This window comes from Haliotis rubra, unplaced genomic scaffold (assembly GCF_003918875.1).
Source record: "Haliotis rubra isolate DU_JTF1 unplaced genomic scaffold, ASM391887v1 Scf1281, whole genome shotgun sequence".
NCBI classification, from domain to species: Eukaryota; Metazoa; Mollusca; class Gastropoda; order Lepetellida; family Haliotidae; genus Haliotis; species Haliotis rubra.
In genome coordinates, this window is record NW_025765205.1 from 164,804 (window position 1) to 182,864 (window position 18,061).

The window sequence follows — 18,061 nt, forward strand, 5'->3', positions numbered from 1 at the left end:
ACTGTGAGCGTCCCCTAAAATCCCCCATGAAATGAATTTGTATATTTCTGTGATGTAAACAAACACTGCACTGAAGCCTTACAAATGTCAGGCCAGTCTGACCACTGTCGTCATGGGAACACAACCGAGCGAGTCGGTGTGACACATTTGTACAACAATATTGCAACGTCATGGTTAAGAATAAAGACAGCCGTACAAAATATACAAATATGTTTGATTTCACTGCGCATATTTGGTGGGGGATTCTAAAGGCAAGCCGCGTGTGATTCAAGATTAAATTACATTTGTGACGTCATTCCATTGTCTGCTCGCTCCATTACTTTTCAGGAATGGAGTGATGTGTACCAGCTTCAAATTAAAGACTTCATTTTGTCATTTTGACATATAACTTTGATAACAGAAATATTCCCAATACTTTGAATGTAATTTAAGTAGGGTAATATCCTCGTAACTCTCCATTCCTTAAAAACAATGTGCCTCTCGCACGAAAGAGTCTCGATCTAAGCTTGGATCGGATCGTAAGATCGGGACCGGCTACGATCGGCCTAAGATCGGTTAGTGGAACGGATGTAACTTTTAGCTAAGACGATTGTAAAATTGGCGTAACTTGCTAAGATTGATCTTAGATAAGATCGGTTAGTGGAACGGCACCCTGGAAGTATGCAACATACTTTATTAGAATTTAGTGCAGATTTCAATGACAAATTTCACTGTTTCTTTTCTAGTAATGATTTTCTTGTCATTCATTATAGATGTCTCTGAATGACTTCACACAAATAGTCATTCATTGGTTTTCGATCGATCGTATAACTTCACAGTTGATACATTCTGTAATCCTTAACTGGTTATGTGATCTTTCAGTTCAGTCATCCAGCTCTTGTTGCCACATTTCCAATTTCTGTCTGGAGATATTCACTGATCAAAGGTGGAGTGAAATGGAGTTTAACATCATGTTAAAGATAAACGCACTTAAACAGTAAGGTGAATGCAAGTGTGTGTGTGATGTAAAAGACATAAAATAGATCTATGAAACATTATATTAAGCAACAGCTTTCTATTTACCACCAAACAGTGAGGTTTCTTAAACAAATCACTGTAAACATAAAGTTCATTCATTAGTTTTATTTCACATTGGTTCCATCGTCATTGATATACAAGCATCAGATACATTGACTAGAACAGTATGAAATTTAAGAAATAACAAGGTCTTAAATAATTCTGAAAATATGTATTTTACCAATATACATATGTACAATAACATGGCAATCATCCATATTTACAATATTTATATGATGAAACAACTATAACAACAAGTAGAAATTGTTTGCTAAAGAATATAGACACAAACTGGCAAGATGCCAGTTAAATTAACTGTTCTGCAACATGAACAGCATGATTTGTTATATGCCCAATTATCACCGAGCTAAAGGGATAGCAAAACTTTATCAAGCAACCACTGCAATTACACAATAGCCCTGAAATAGTGTTAAACAGTTGATTTACCTACCTGTCTAAAGGGAGTTTTAAAATAGTTTGCACTGCCCTCTGTGCAACCTCTAGAGCAATTGTGACATGTTTTATCGGCATTCTAGAAAGTGGTGAGTCAATAATGAAGCATACGACTTTATGGATAACAAAGCACTGTTAGTTTGATAACAGAGTAAGATTCTACATCAAAACGTCGCTCTATGCAATAAACAAGAAGTTATTATCCTTAAAGTTGTATGCTTCACTATTTGTGACATGACACAATGAATTCTTCCATCCAAGCTAATCTGGTCTCCTTATTCATCACATGTTCTTCAAGAACAGGTATGACAATAGTAAGATGAAATGGAGGCATTAATCTGATGCTTCATAATTAGTGTATGTTAAATACACTGAATTCCATTTTGGGTCTTAATTTCTCCTTTCTTTTTTTGATTTTTTTGCCAGCAAGGTATTGCATCAATATTAATATACCAGGTACTATTCATGGAATCTGTTTCTTGGTACACTATAAGAAAGACTTATATACTATAGTCCGTTTGGCTCAAAATCGGACCGATGAATTGCAATCTAACTCAAAAACTAATAAACATGTAATACTCAATGAAACGCTGATCATAATTAAAACGTCAGACCAACTCTGTGAGGTTTTTGCAGAATTTATATCCTAAAAATAAAAAAAATGTTTAACAAACTATCATTAAAATTTTGACACAGTTCACTATTTGTTACGAGGGAGGAGTGCAGAGAAAGGGACAGCCAGGTGTGCGAGAAAGGCTGAAGATGGCACAGCACAGGTTAATGAATCAATAACTTGGTGGGCACTTGTGTACGTGCTTCTCTAACACCTGGCTGTCCCTTTCTCTGCACTCCTCCCTCGTAACAAATAGTGAACTGTGTCAAAATTTTAATGATAGTTTGTTAAACAACTTTTTTAATTTTGGGACATAGATTCTGCAAACAAACCTCAGAGTTGGTCTGATGTTTTGATTATGATCAGCGTTTCATTGAGTATCATATGTTTATTAGTTTTCGAGTTACATTGCAATTCATCGGTCCGCTTTTGAGCCAAACGGGCTATACACATGTCAGGGGATAAGTAGTACTAACCCTGGTCAGTTTGTGTAATGATAAAAGTAACCTTATGGCGAGTAGAAATTTCAGGCTTTAGGTAGTAGTACCTTATGTATGGACCTGCTAGTTTCTGGTCAATTTCAATGGATCTATTAAAAACATAACTGACATAATTTCCCCATTCTACGGCAGTAGCACATACAACCATCTTCTGCCTTTATATGGTGTAATTATCATCATCAATTATATTTCCACAGAACATGACAAAACCTTCAGCAAGAGACTCAGAAATAACTGAAATATTGCTTTGTGAGGACATTTTTAACAGATGTTTATATGTCGTGAATGAAATGCTTGAAGCTGACACATTCATTATGACATTCATTTTCTGTGTAATATTCAGTCACAATAGCTATCTTGCACAGATTAACTAATACATTACCAAGGTACTAAATAATACTCTGAAACTATCTAAGCTGGAAAATACAAAAATATAGGGTAGATACTTTCATATTTTTTTGCAGATGTTTTTATTCTCATACAAAAAGAATCCAAATCATTTTTTTTCAGCCTGAATCACACTATGAAAACACCTTAATCTCCTCAATACCTTTTGAGTCTTTTACTTTTGATTTGAAGTTACCGGGTCAGTTCTTTCGAAGGTCATAGACCTCCTGCATAAATGAAATGAGATATGTAGCCAACTATTTCTCATGACATGAAACACATTCATGTTATGACTTGAAACACATTACACAGATAACTCATGAGGAAGACTGTCAAAAGATGACAAAAGTTATTAATCTAAAAGTTTGCCATTGAGGATCAATGATAATGGCAAAATACTGGAATTCTATGCTGGGCAAAAGCAATCAGTCTGACAGCCATTCTGACAACTGAAATAATGTACACTCAGTTACACAGAAATCATGAAAACTTTGTCTTTGGTATACTTGTTTGTGTCTTTCAAGGAAGACTTTATCAGTAAATTTTTCATATCAATGTGAAATGCCAAGAAAAAACAAACAGCAAGAGCTATTTAACATATGTCCAAAAATAATGCACCTGTTCGCTCTGTTGGAATTAAATCTTTTATGATTCAAGAGTTTCAAAATAATGAGTGTACATAAACAAGCCATTAGATTGACCAAAGGTTTTGTACAATATCATGGCATACAGTATCACTGTATGCACTACTTTGCAATAACACTTGCACAAATGTCTGAATAACAGGCCACAATTGACACAACTAGCATGGCCATGTTTCCAGGCAGATAAGATTTCTGCGAGAAGGGTATTGATACAAGGGCAGTGGCCCATTCTAAATTCAGAAAATGGCTAATAATCCTGAAAATGGCCCATTGTCAAAGTTCTCTATCCCAGTCCCTGGGTGTATGTGATGTTATGTGTCTCCAGGCCTCTGGTTTGTGCTATAATACCTATTACAGGATGCATATAATCACAATTTTGCTTAGCTTGTATTGGCAAAGCACTGGAGAAAAGGATTGGAGAAAAGTGATAGTAATGTTCTTGACATATTTTGAGTAGTTTTAGTTAAGCAAGTGTTTGGGGAGGGTAGTAATATTCAAGTACACTAGGAAAAATGTGAAGCAGCATTTTAAGTATTACTTATTTAAATATTGCACTGTTGAAATACAGATGATTACATTCAGGACACCTCGTCTGAAAGCTAATACTACATACTTAGCAAAATGACAAGTTCATGGACCAAACACATTAACACAATTGCAAAGGCTGTGACATCAGATGGGAGTCTGACCTTTGTAATGATAATTTATTTTTAGACAGTGATTGTTTAAATATCTATAATAATCACCACTGGGTGCCTTTCACAGTCAGGGTTACAATTATGTTGCATCCACTAGCTCTAATTCACATACTGCATAAATTCAAAAGATTCTACTCTGAACTTACATAGTCCCAGTTTTACTGACTTCTAGCAAAGCCAACTAGTATGCCTATACTCAGACATATGGCCCAAGTCATAAATTATTATTTCTCATCAGTTTTCATGACAATGTACTGATGTCATCACTGCTTACTGTGAGTTTCACTACTGTACAATGAAATCAACAAGACAGCAGAGGATAACATTATAACACGACAGAATAAACATACCTTTACTACCTGAGACAGGTACAAATGTATATATTGTTGTCAGTCTGAGGTAACCATTTGTTGATTGTTCTCAAAGGTGGAATAAGAAAGAATAGATTATGTCTACGTTGCAAACATTACATTTCTAGACCATGATAGTAATTAATGCATGGCAATACTGTTGACAAAACCTGATTAAGTTTAATCGTGGTAAAGCAGCTTCTTCAACTTGAGTGCACAGATGATATTACTCAAGAATGGTGCAGGGTTCCACATTTCATTTGACTTTGGTAAGATGAGGTCATGTTGCCATCTTCTAAAGGAGACAGCCACTTGGAAAGGTTATTCAGAGGAGTCCTTGCAAAATTTAAGTTTCTCTTGACTCTCACTTTAGACAATGAAATGCGTAAAATTTTCTGATGGGAGATAAATCTTCAAGATCATATTAGAGGAGCTCAATAGGGACATCAATCTCATAACTGAACAAATCAGAAATTAAAAGGACCCAATATCTCTTAAGTACCTATGATCTTCAAAAGAGATTGAAGTAGAAATGTACATAACAAACATCATGTCAATTGGAACATGATCAAATGGGAAACACAAATCGTTAAGTCATCACACCTTTTAAGAACATTTGGCTCCTTGAATCAGGCATCTAACAATCTGAATAATAACATTCCTCCCAAAAATCACCTTCATCATAAATGTAAAGACAATCCACTGAGAAAAGACAGTAGTTTAATAGGACTGTACCTTTCTGAATAATGAAATTGTTATGCCCTTTTTTTCATATGGGATATGACAAAGTGGGTAAGAGAAAACCTCCATACTATTACAGCCTATATGAACTCCCTGCTGTTACAGTACACATCCATATTTCACATGGTGCTGTAAGTGTTTGAATAATCTCGATGACATCCGAGACGAGTGAAACAAACTGGAATGTTGGGTGCTGTGAGGTAGAGAACTATCTACTGAGGTTCTCTGGATGTTACATGGAATAATAGTCACATCTGTGCACAGAATAGCCGTTTGCCCTGAACTTGCAACACAAAATATCAAACAAAAGTTGTATGTCAAATGATGGACCTGTTATATAAAACCTGTGTACTTTCACTTCACTTTCTGAAATTGCAAGTCAAATGCATCCTAACAGGGATGTCATGATATGCCTACCACATGCATTAACACATAATGATACTTTAGTCTTGAAACAAACAAAAACCTGTGCTGTTTTGTGTGAAATTGACCATGTTCAGTGGGCTCCACAAGGTGATTCTATCAACCAGTGATATACTCTTTAATTGGTTAACCTGGATTTAACATTTGATCTAGTGATGGGAGGTCAAGTAAAGGTTCTGCAAAACAATGTCAATATTTCTTTCTGCAAAACATGACAAAATTACAAGATGAACTGATACATTGCTGGACACATCGTGTATTGTGTCATCAGACAAAACTTCCCATTGCATAGCTACTTCCTGAATCAGGACATCCCTGCTTTCCAGACAGCTTGGATTACCCACAAAAACATATGAACCATAGTCTTCAGTTTAGTTTGCATTTTGTGTTACATGGACCTTTGGATCAAGGTTCTAAAAAAGACACTTAAAGAGCTAGTAATGTTTTTAAACAGTCACAAACAGATTTTTTGTTCAATTATCCCATAATGTCTGAAGGTTCTCGTAAATTTTCAAACTTAACAAAACTAAAGAAATTATAATAGTTAAGAAGGTTAACAGAACAGAAACTCTGTAATCCAAATGTTTAACAGCTGTCAGCAAAGAAGGATTATATATAACATGTACAAATAGTAGACAGTACATATATCACAACAAAAACTTCTCAGAGACTTTAGCTCACACAGAGAATCATTATTGGCTGTACACATTAACAGGAATCCAGACAATGTACTTTGAGCGTATGTAAAATAATAATATTTTTAACCATAATCTTGATATGTCATCCCACTCTAGCCATATGGAAGGTCATTGTATTTAAAATGAACAGACTACCGTAAATCCTTGAATCAATGGCTGGTTTTATTTTAGTCTACAAATTTAATACCTAATGCTCCTTTCTCCTACCAATCAATGTCTGTAAAGATCCATACTGTATCAGTTGAGGTATAGAAAGTGCTTAAAAATACAAGTCTTTGACATATAAAGAAACACAATAAATAAAAAATACATATTGCCCTGCCCTGAATAAGCCACCTGCCAAAATAAGCCACCTGCCATTGTACTGAACAATGTTCTTTAGGAAGATATTAGGCCCTGTAAAATGTATTATTTTTTATATATTATCAAATGCTGGGTGATTATTCAAGGATTTACAGCTACTGAGATAATGACAGGGTGTCAAATATTCAATTTGTTTAAAATTTCAATTAATGTATCTGACTATTTTTTGTGTGCTGTATCAGGAAGTATCAAATTGTATATGGCCATTATATCATGATGAATGATCACTGACATTGTCAACAACAGTAGCTAAATACACACATTTAATAATCTCATTTGCAGTTACATAACTTTACCAATTGATATAAGCACTTTTTTATGACACGCACATCCTATGTCCTCATACTTTTCCTCATACTTACCTATAGGTATTGCTGCATAATTGAGGTGATCAGTTGAATTGTGTAAGATATATCAAATACATGTGTCAGTGAATACCAATCCCAACTACTGGCGATATGACATATTGCACTCACTGTGGCCCTAGGTTTGGGCACTGCCACAAGATCCATGTTTCTGTCACTCCAATCCTGTCCTGACCAGTGTTAACACACATCATATGATGTGAACATAGTGATTTTCCAAATATCTACATCCTTGATAGTATTTTCTTTAATTGCACTAATGCTACGCAAAGTTTTCATTTCCAGCTAATTTTTTACTAATAGTTCCATTCAGACAGCACTTATCATCAGATTATTCACCATAGTATAGCACTGATCCAACATATTATTCATAGGTATAAACAGAAACAACATGTTTTACTGTTGTGTTTGAAAATCTTTTCCTTTTCATCCCATATGTTGACATGGCAAGTTTGTTTGAGATTGCCAGGTACAGATTATCGCCCCTGTATCACAGTGAACTAGGTTTCAACATGTTTCGGATCTCTCGTGCAACTGATCCCACCCTGATTTGTTGAAACAGATCCAATTCATCTGAAGGTGTTGTGTCCAATCACAGTGAGACATGGACACTATAACAACGTAAACATCACAGGCACATATCACGCACTGATTCCGGGGTGATTGTTCATGGGGGAGCCAATTGGAGATGTTCGTGTGGGGGAGGACGGGCGTGAACTGTCTTTCAGACTTGCATAGAGGCCTTCAATGATTGGCCGCACTTCTGACCATACTGCTGCGAGCTGTAGATAAAGATTACAATGTCATGTAAGGATGTACATAAGAGTTACCATCTGATAAATACATTAATGAGAATGGAGAATATGCAGTCTACTAGACTGTGAGAGAGTAAGTTGGGTTTGATGCTGCTTTCAACAGTATTTCAGTTTATCAAAATACTTTTTAGTGAGTGAATGAAGAATAGAATAGAATAATACTTTAATGCCTTTTCAGGAATTTGTGTTGCATTAGCAGAGCTACTGACACATTAGCAGAGATACCAAAGCATAAATTCTTTGATTTAGGTATCTTCATATTTGTTTAAGAGAGATATGGTACTTGGAATAAAGGATGTAATGGGCTCTCTTAGTTTTCACAATTGGAACTTTGTAGCGAAGCGGCCTGACGGGGGAGGTTGTACCAGAAATGTAGGCTACGGTCACATATTCACGATGCCACTCATAAGGATTCAAATCTGACTCCACCCAGGTTAACAATTTAACGCTTTAGCAATATTCCAGCAATATCACGGCAGGGGACACCAGAAAGCCAACGCTTTAACCACTAGGGCTAGCCAAGCGCTTTAACCACTAGGCCCACCGCTCCTCATACTTTAGCTTGATGTAGGAGGAAAGTCCAAAATGATGTAGGTTTTGACATATACCAATTTAGGTTAACTAACAAGCACAGATATGGTGCTGACAAACCTTGAAACATAATCAGGAAAAACTGGCAGTCACCAGTCACTCAAAAAGAAACCTAAAGGACTTATCTTCAAGCAATAAATAAATAACCCATCTTAATCTGGTGCTCCACTCAATCACTGTCATGGTCATATTTAAAATTTCTGAATAAACCTTTCTTAATGACACATAACCTTAGAGCCCATATGCACAATCCCACCAGATGAGAAACGGCATCACCCTAAACCAGTGTATGAAATAAGCCAAAATCCAGCCAGACATCAGGGCTGGTAACTTCAAAATGTTACCAGCCCAAAATGGATTTAACCAGACCAAATATGGTGAATTTACTCAGATGTATAGAACATCTAAAAACATTAGCAGACCATCGGGCTGAATAGCTGTAAATTAAGACCGTCCACAGAAATCTAGCCTGTCTCGGCGGTCGGACAGGGCCTTATTTCATACACTGCCATAAACAAGTGGTGAGATGGTACCAGTTAAGAGTCTATGTTTCTCAAGGTCAATTCTTTCTTCAATGTGCCGGTAGTGAACTCCACTTACTTGAACAGACTATAATTGTGCAGGCACTGGACTGTTAATCCTAATCCGCTCATAGCCAATTAAAGTGCAGGCAAAAAGAGAATACACCGCACCAAGTTATAGATGCTGCACTACCTAATAAAAAGCAATTTATGATTAATATTTCATCCAACCAATACACAATTGTTACCTCAGCATGTGCTTTAGCCTCAACATCTGTCATGGACTGCAATGTCTCATAGAAGATGTCAAGGTTTGCATGTATAAGTTGCGTCTCCATCTGCAGACAATGGAGGGAGTAGTAGTTCCGGTTCTCCATGTTGGCAATCTGGCCTTCTTGCTGTCAACAAAATACACCAAAACACTCCATCTGTGAATGGGGTATAATATTGTGTTAATTGCATTACATACAGATGTGGATGCGTGTGTGCATGCGTACATGCGTGTTTGTGTGCGGCTGCTTGCACTTCTGTGGACTAATCTCGGTTCTATGATAGTCCAGAGATATACCATTTAACATGGACGCCTCATTCAAACACAGTATACAGACTCTTAGCTATTGGTTTGAAGCAGCAAGGGTTTTGAATCACAAACTTCTGTTCTCCAAGTAGATGCTCTAATCACTACACCACACCACAATATTTGATGATGGTAGTGAACATGGTAATACATGATTTATAGCAGCAACTAAAGCTTACACAAGGAATATGCTTTGAGATTTGTAAATCAACGGTTAATTGAAACTTTGAGCATACCCAATAACTAATGACCATGCTAACCCAGCCTGTCAGGTGAGGTGAAATTGGGTTTAAAGTCGTGCTTTCGAGAATATGCCTTTTGTCCCAATAGTAGCCAACCACTTAAGCTGGTTTTAGAGTGCTAGCCCACTGAGCTACCATGCGCAGTGAAGCTCAGACACATTATACTGACTCCGAAGTGAGTGACTCACCCGACCTTCCGCTCTCCGGGCGGACGCTCTAATCACTACACCACGGAGGCGGTCTAACCCAGCCTGTAGTCCCAATAGTGCTGAACAGTGAGTGAGTTGAGTTTAACACCACTTTTAGCAATATTCCAGCAATATCATGGCAGGTGACACCAGAAATGGCCTTCACATATTGTACCCATGTGGGGAATCCAATCCGGGCCTTTGGTATGACGAGCAAACGCTTCAACTGCTGGGCAACCCCACCGCCCCAGTACTGAATAGTACTTAAATAACACCATAACTTAAATCACTGGTAAGACTATAAGAGAACAAGTAAACTTCACAAACTGTTGAAAATAGAACATGTTGGAAGGAGTGACTTGAATAGTCATAACAGTGCTCCCAGTTTCAAAGTAACCCAAAATTGAAGTGAGTGAAGAATTTCCAGTCAGTAGTTAATAATTCATACAAACCTCTAAAATCTTTTGCTCTAACTGTTCAACGGCTCCTGTCTGAAACATATTTCATCAGAAGTTATTGAGATACAACAACTATGATACCTCCAATATCCATACATGACAGATGTCAAAAGAAGTAATGATGGGATCTCCATGTGTAGCAAAGAGAGGTTCAAACCTAGTGGGTATATGAAGTATTATACCACAGTCATCAATATTCATGTTAGATCATGACAGCATGTCATTAACAGATTATTGGCCAGACAAACCAGTGGTTGACAGAACAATTAGCAAGACACACATTTGTGACATAATGAAACAATGAAGTGAGAATTTATTGGACTAATTCCCATTAGTTGACTTTCACAAAAATCATGGAGTACTGGGGACTCATTCTGCCCTGAATTCCCAAGAAAAGTATCAGTCTAGACAGACCCACCTCTGGCCCCTGAACAGTAGCGGACATCTTCTTCTTCTTGTACTGGCCCATCTTCTGTATAGCTCTCTGGTGGTCATTGAGGACACCCTTCTCATGACGTTCACATAGGTCCTGTATGCCACAGAATCATTACATTATCCACCATAGTGAATGAGAGAGAGTTTGGTTTTAAGCCATTTTTAGTAACATTCTAGCAATATCACAGCGGAGACATGGTCTTCACACACTGAATCCCTGTGGAGAACCAAATCTGTGCCTTCTGCATAACAAGTGGACGCTTTAACCATTACACTACACTACTGTCCTCCTTACAGACGAACCCAGCGTAATGCAGGACCCTTACCATCTGATTCCAACGAACATGTGTATTGTGTTTGCAAACCAACAACCGTAATGAGGATCCTATGGTATCTGAACCAAGGGCTACAGCATGGACAGTGAACTACGGAACATAACGACTCTGGCATCTACCCCAAATGTCAGCATGGTACGAGAGCTAGGTATTTTATGGGCAAGTCATAAAGTCTAGTTTTGATTTTTTATTGTTTAATGCTGCTGACTCGGAAATATTCCAGCATATATTGGCAGACAATCCAGTGGTCAATATTATTAGCAACAATCCACGCGGTCCAGGTACAATGACAGATGGGGTCTAGTGACCAATTTGGATAATAAAGATAGAAATATATAACGCATAATCATATTGATGTGGTTTGATAATGCTAGCTAGTAAACTGTCATGTTAATTTTAGGCAACATACCCGATATGCTGTCAACAAGTCCAAAAATAGAGACAGCTTTTCTACGACTCCCTCTTCCTCGTCAACAGCCTGGAAACAATGGTTACAGAATACAGAACGATACTACAGCATGCTTGTGATTGATGGACACTGGATGACACAATTTACACATGCTATCATTATGATGTCATCAAAATATCATGCATAGGTGTCTACCTGCTGATACCTTGCCATGTATTAAACACTAAGCACATTAAGTCAATCTTAATCTGAAAGTTTGTCATGTTCTGATATATTATGTCTAAAATTATCAGGAAACATCACTGGGTCAGATTGAGGGACAGTAGATTATAATCAGTCTTTCAGTTCCATATCTTTCAGCCTTCACAAGGTTAATGTTTACCTTTACTGTCGCCTTGTCAGACAATGAAGCATATTCCACAGACAGATGCTTGAAACCCTTCTTGAGGTGGTGCCACGTGTCATTGTTGCCCGTTGCCCATGCCGTCACAGGTGTAGCATCATTGCTAAGAGAGCTGAGGAAGAACACGATACATTGCATTAGGGCTTGTTGCATGGCACTGACACAATGGGGAGCAAAAGTCAATTTCAACAACCCTGGAATATCACCCTCTATCATTTAGAAGTTGGATTTGTCCCCAAAGAATAGATGCAGCATTTCAGAATGGTTGTTTTGCAAAACACAGAATGTTATCAACACTGACCTCAGATATTTTTAACTGTGGTGATGGTAAAGTAGAATGTCACATACAAATTTGCTGAAACTCTTGAACATGTTTTGGTGAGATTTGTTGTCTGAAAATCACTGTACTGTTACTGTGTATGGATGATCATCCATTATCTATTGTTTCTGAAGCTATGCAAATACTTCCCAATCTCAATGGGTCTCTACCAGAACAAGTGTTTGCCACTGATGTGGCAATGTCCCCCGCCGCTAAAGAATGGAATATCTATATTTACTACTTTTTAATTTTGGGTCACATACAAGATGCCTGAAATGACTGGTGTCTGCATAATCACCCAATGTAGGCTGTCAACATACTTGAAAACATTGGGTGCAATGTTTTATGAGATATCGCCTTTTAAAAGCGGTCAAAGTATCATGGTGACCTTGAAGATAAGGTCAAGGTCACCCAAATAAACTGGTGTCTGTGTAATACCCCAATGTAAACTGTCACCAAATTTGATGACATTGGGTACAACAGTCCATGAGATATCGCGTTAACAAGAGTTGAAAGTGTGAAAAGTGTCGTGGTGACCTTGAAAATAAGGTCAAGGTCACCCAAAATCAACTGGTGTCTGCGTTATCCCCCAATGTAGGCTGTCACCAAATTTGAAGACATTGGGTACAACAGTTCATGAGATATCTCGTTAACAACAGTTTGAAAAGTGGTCAGTGTCGTGGTGACCTTGAAAATAAGGTCAAGGTCACCCAAATCGACTGGTGTCTGCGTAATCCCCCAATGTAGGCTGTCACCAAATTTGAAGACATTGGGTACAACATTTCATGAGATATCACATTAACAAGAATTTGAAAAGTGGTCAAAGTGTCGTGGTGACCTTGAAAATAAGATCAAGGTCACCTAAATACAGTGGTGTCTGCGTAATCCCCTAATGTAGGCTGTCACCAAATTTGAAGACACTGGGTACAACAGTGCATGAGATATCACGTTAACAACAGTTTGAAAAGTGGTCAGTGTCGTGGTGACCTTGAAAATAAGGTCAAGGTCACCCAAAACGACTGGTGTCTGCGTAATCCCCCAATGTAGGCTGTCACCAAATTTGAAGACATTGGGTACAACATTTCATGAGATATCGCATTAACAAGAGTTTGAAAAGTGGTCAAAGTGTCGTGGTGACCTTGAAAATAAGGTCAAGGTCAAGGTCACCAATATCGACTGGTGTCTGCGTAATCCCCCAATGTAGGCTGTCACCAAATTTGAAGACATTGGGTACAACAGTTCATGAGATATCGCATTAACAAGAGTTTGAAAAGTGGTCAAAGTGTCGTGGTGACCTTGAAAATAAGGTCAAGGTCACCCAAATCAACTGGTGTCTGCATAATCCCCCAATGTAGGCTGAAGACATTGGGTGCAACAGTTCATGAGATATCGCGTTAACAAGAATCGGGACGTACGTACGTACGCCGCTGAATACATAGTCCCCGTTCCGCGTTGCGGCGGGGGACAATTACAAAAACCATATCAGACATCAGGACCTTATTTCTCAAAACAAACTAAAATCTGACTTTGTTCACATTTTCTCTGGAAACAAAGTTGAATTCCTTGACACAGTCATGTAGATCAAGGACAACAATGAATTGCAGTCAATCTTGACTGTGTTAAAATCTCAGTTGAGTTTTGAATGAGTTCCCTTTGAAAAACACAGGAAACTGGGTCCAGGGCACTGTTGTACGAAACAAATCCTCAATCACAAGCACTCTCCTGATAATGAAACCTCAATAACTCTGCCCTGAAAGATAACTATGACATGAAGTTTCCTAATGACAGAGTCAGGTAAATGTTTGTTTAATATTATTTAATCCAGATAATTATCACTAAAACACCCTGTGCCATAAACTTTGAGTCTACTTAGTGAAACAATCACTTTGCCTGTTGCAGTTTCACACCTTTTCTTGAATTCATATTTTCTTGTTATTTTCTTCAGTATTGGTAAGGTCAACCGATTATTGAACTCAACTAGTTACTAGTAACTACTTAGTATGACATAACCCATTTTTTTACAAAAAGCTAGGATGAACACTATGATCTTACTAGACCAAACAAAACTTTACTAGACTTCGGTTTCAGCTTATGCTGAGTAACCCAGACATTTTTCACAAAGGCTGCTGTTTACTTACCTAACATACATGAAATGAAAGTAGGTTACCTCAGTTCCCTGCCAAACTGCAGCATGTCTGAAGCAAACTCTGCCGACCTCTGGACCATCCTCTCTCCAATGTCCTTCATCTTTGATACACTGTTGAACAGCTGGCGGATGTGCTCCTTGCTGTTGGACAGCTGAACTTGGGTATCCATGGGAACCATGTCCTACACACATGTACAATTACAAATACAATTACCTGTGCAATACATATTCCTTTTACTTTTACTAGGGTCACTAATAGTCATCAATACAAGATCTTAAGTACACACAATCTGACAATGAAAAAGTTTTTGTGGATGACTCATCAAATTAAATTTCCATACTGATATCAAGGAAGGCATCTTATCTGACCATTCTTGTCTAGAGACCCCTCCACAGTGTGGGCATTCCTCTGATGCCAACACAGGGATCACTGATGAGATACCACAAATATTACATTATCAGTGTCCGACTTAGTTTATCACAGCAGGTCATATAATTTACCTTTGCTTTACTTGCAAGGTTACTTGTCATAAACTCATCTGGAATTCCACGAAAATGTTCCTTGATTTTATGCTGTGTGTCCTATGGTTAAAAGAAAATTAATATTAAATTCAATTCAGGCTTACAAAAGAATTTGCACATTCATCATATTATTACAGCAATGAATGCTCTGGATGTAGAAGAAGCACATTTGGGTGCCTCTGTCGTATGATTGAAGGGAAGAATGGAAATGCTACATGTTGTTTAAGTATCCATAATCTGATGGTTTTATGGTCACACTGGTGGTTCAATTCCACTGTGACCAGATGTAATGTGCGAATCCCATTTCTGGTGTCCCCGCCATTATATTGCTGGAATATTGCTAAAAGCGGCATAAAACTAAACTCACTCATTCTGATGGTATTATGGTTATCTGATATAAGCAATATGTACTGCCGAATTTCTTCATCTCACTTGTTATTCGACATGACCACATGTCAGGTAAGAACACAAAATGTTCTACTGAGCGTATATTTGATGGAGAAATAAAGCCTTAAACAACAACACAAAATAGTTTTAGTGGCTGCTCTATCAGAACAGCTACCATCTTAACAATAAACACTGACAAAATAAACACTAACTGTTCCATTGAATGTGAGGAAGAACTTTGTAAGCTTGTCATCATGCATGTGGGGGTGTCTTGACACGATGTTCAGGAATCTTCGCAGGCACTTTCTTCGGTGTTCAATAAACTCTCTATTTGCTAGAAACAAACCAAAAAATTATCAACGATCTTCCGAGCTAAAAAGCAATGGATACATTACAGGAATTTGGAAATTTTAATATAAATTGTATATTTATATACTTATCCTATCTCACGACTTGCACCTCTCTCTCTTGCTTCGACTTTTAGTGGAACGACTGTAAACTTTTTTCCATAGGCCTCCTTGTCCATTCGCCCGTGCACTCCATGCTGCTCTCCTTAATTAACTTCCTAGTTCCTAATAAAGCTTGCAGCATGCTCCACTAATTGCCCACGTGACTACCTTGTATGATCATTCTCATCTTAGAGCCAACGTTGTAATCTGAGTAGTGGGGAGGCCGGGCGGGCATCCATCGCTATGAGATACAGAAGTCATATTTGGGTTCGCTGCTCAAACCGTGGAATGCAAGTGCAAGTCGTGAGATAGGATAAGTTTAAAAATTAGAAATTTTAATATAAATTGTATATTTATATACTTATCCTATCTCACGACTTGCACTTATTCCACGGTTGGACGGCGGGCCGCAGATGACCCTTCTGTCTGGACAGTGCGAACAGCTGGTCTTGGAGCTGTGTGGACTGATGACACCCGTAGATAGCGATGTACAAGGGAGGCCTGTTACGCATGCACGCAACTCCTATGCTTGTAGTGGGTTCTCCGGGAACCCCTTGGCTTACTAAGCACAACGACTTCCAGGGAGATGGGTGCTCCCGAGCAATGTGGTGTTCGGCCCCAACCTTGTACAAGACAAGGGACGCAACTCGGCAAGTAAGCCTTGCCTCGCCACGATTTACAAGGTACCCCTGTAATTAAAGTCTTGCGACTAGAATCGGGCCAGCCCCTGCTTCAAGAAGGCCCCCCAGACACAGACCGAGGCGGGTGAAAGACATACACAACTCGGCATCTCTAAGCTTAGTCAAAGGATGTGCCCGGCAACTTTCGAGGCAGAACGCACACAGCTGTTTAGGACCAGGCAACTTAGCTGGTACACACAGCGTAGCTGGCAGAGTCAGGAAGGCAGAGAGAGATAAGGCAGTGCGGTTGGCCTGTACATACCAAAGCCCAGATCTAGGTCGCACATGCTATATTAAATCTGCGCGTGTGTTGCGTGTGCTCCCTTGCGGTACTAATACAAAATGGAATTTTGTCAAGGTTGTCACATACGTCACTGCTATCTAATGATATTTAAGAAATATATATATGAGGTTGATATATTCAGTCAAAAAGTTCACATTCCATTCATTTTCTAAACTTTATAATAAGAACAATTTGTCCATTTTCAAATCGCTTTAAGAGGTCTTTGTAGAGTTATTCCTGCAATTCAATATATATGTACACTGAGTATGATATCTAATTCTACCAATACAATCATGCGATCATATTCAAGCAGGGTATATGACTTCAAAATGATAAGGAATTTGGACTCACTGTTTTGAAACTGCTAAATCCATCCACTACAGTTAATATAAGAAATATGTACACACAGATAAAGTGAGTGTCAATATCACACTTGTACATGAGATCTAGTGTCCATAAAGAATTTCACAGACTGTCATGGGCAGGGTATCCACATTCTTAATGACAGATTATATATACATGTATTTTGTCATTGTCAGGGTATACAGGTTATCCACAATTCACCGCTTACCTGGTATAAACGATTATGTCATTTATTGGGATATCCGGTACAATGTATTATTGATGGCACATATCCATGTATCAATATAACAATGAGAAGAGTCCTTATGATTTTTTTCACTCTTTTGGTGGGACTGGAAGTACGGCCTGGACACATGGTGATACCTGCATGTGATGTTCCCTCAGCATAATTTCATATTTCATCTTGTCAGATTTCACCCCCATACACGCCGTTTTAACAGGTTGATGGTAGCGTGGACTTGTTCACCTCCCCTGCTCCCCATGCAAACCTAATCCAAAACCCCAGGTGTTGATCCAGTCACACACATGATCCTCTAAAAAATGCATTTTGGGAGTAACACTACTGGATGGGAATTTCTTGGCTGCATAAAAGGACATGTACTCTTTTATCTTCTTTGGATTGTTGGCATTTCTTCACAAACCGATTG

At 38.2% G+C, this 18,061-nt stretch overlaps 1 protein-coding gene across 1 annotated transcript in view; it reads right to left on the reverse strand.

Annotated features, from left to right (window-relative positions):
* Window positions 1-2,431: 2,431 nt before the first annotated feature.
* LOC124266843 (sorting nexin-8-like) overlaps window positions 2,432-18,061 on the reverse strand; it is a 50,177-nt gene continuing 34,547 nt past the window's right edge. The window contains exons 6-14 of the mRNA XM_046701652.1: window positions 15,852-15,973; window positions 15,232-15,312; window positions 14,752-14,912; window positions 12,245-12,377; window positions 11,863-11,931; window positions 11,102-11,212; window positions 10,678-10,716; window positions 9,467-9,616; window positions 2,432-8,073 (exon numbers count right to left, since the gene is read on the reverse strand). Of these exons, the coding sequence (XP_046557608.1) occupies window positions 7,933-8,073; window positions 9,467-9,616; window positions 10,678-10,716; window positions 11,102-11,212; window positions 11,863-11,931; window positions 12,245-12,377; window positions 14,752-14,912; window positions 15,232-15,312; window positions 15,852-15,973 (1,007 nt within the window). The 3' untranslated portion in view covers window positions 2,432-7,932. The remainder of the gene's footprint in view (window positions 8,074-9,466; window positions 9,617-10,677; window positions 10,717-11,101; window positions 11,213-11,862; window positions 11,932-12,244; window positions 12,378-14,751; window positions 14,913-15,231; window positions 15,313-15,851; window positions 15,974-18,061) is intronic.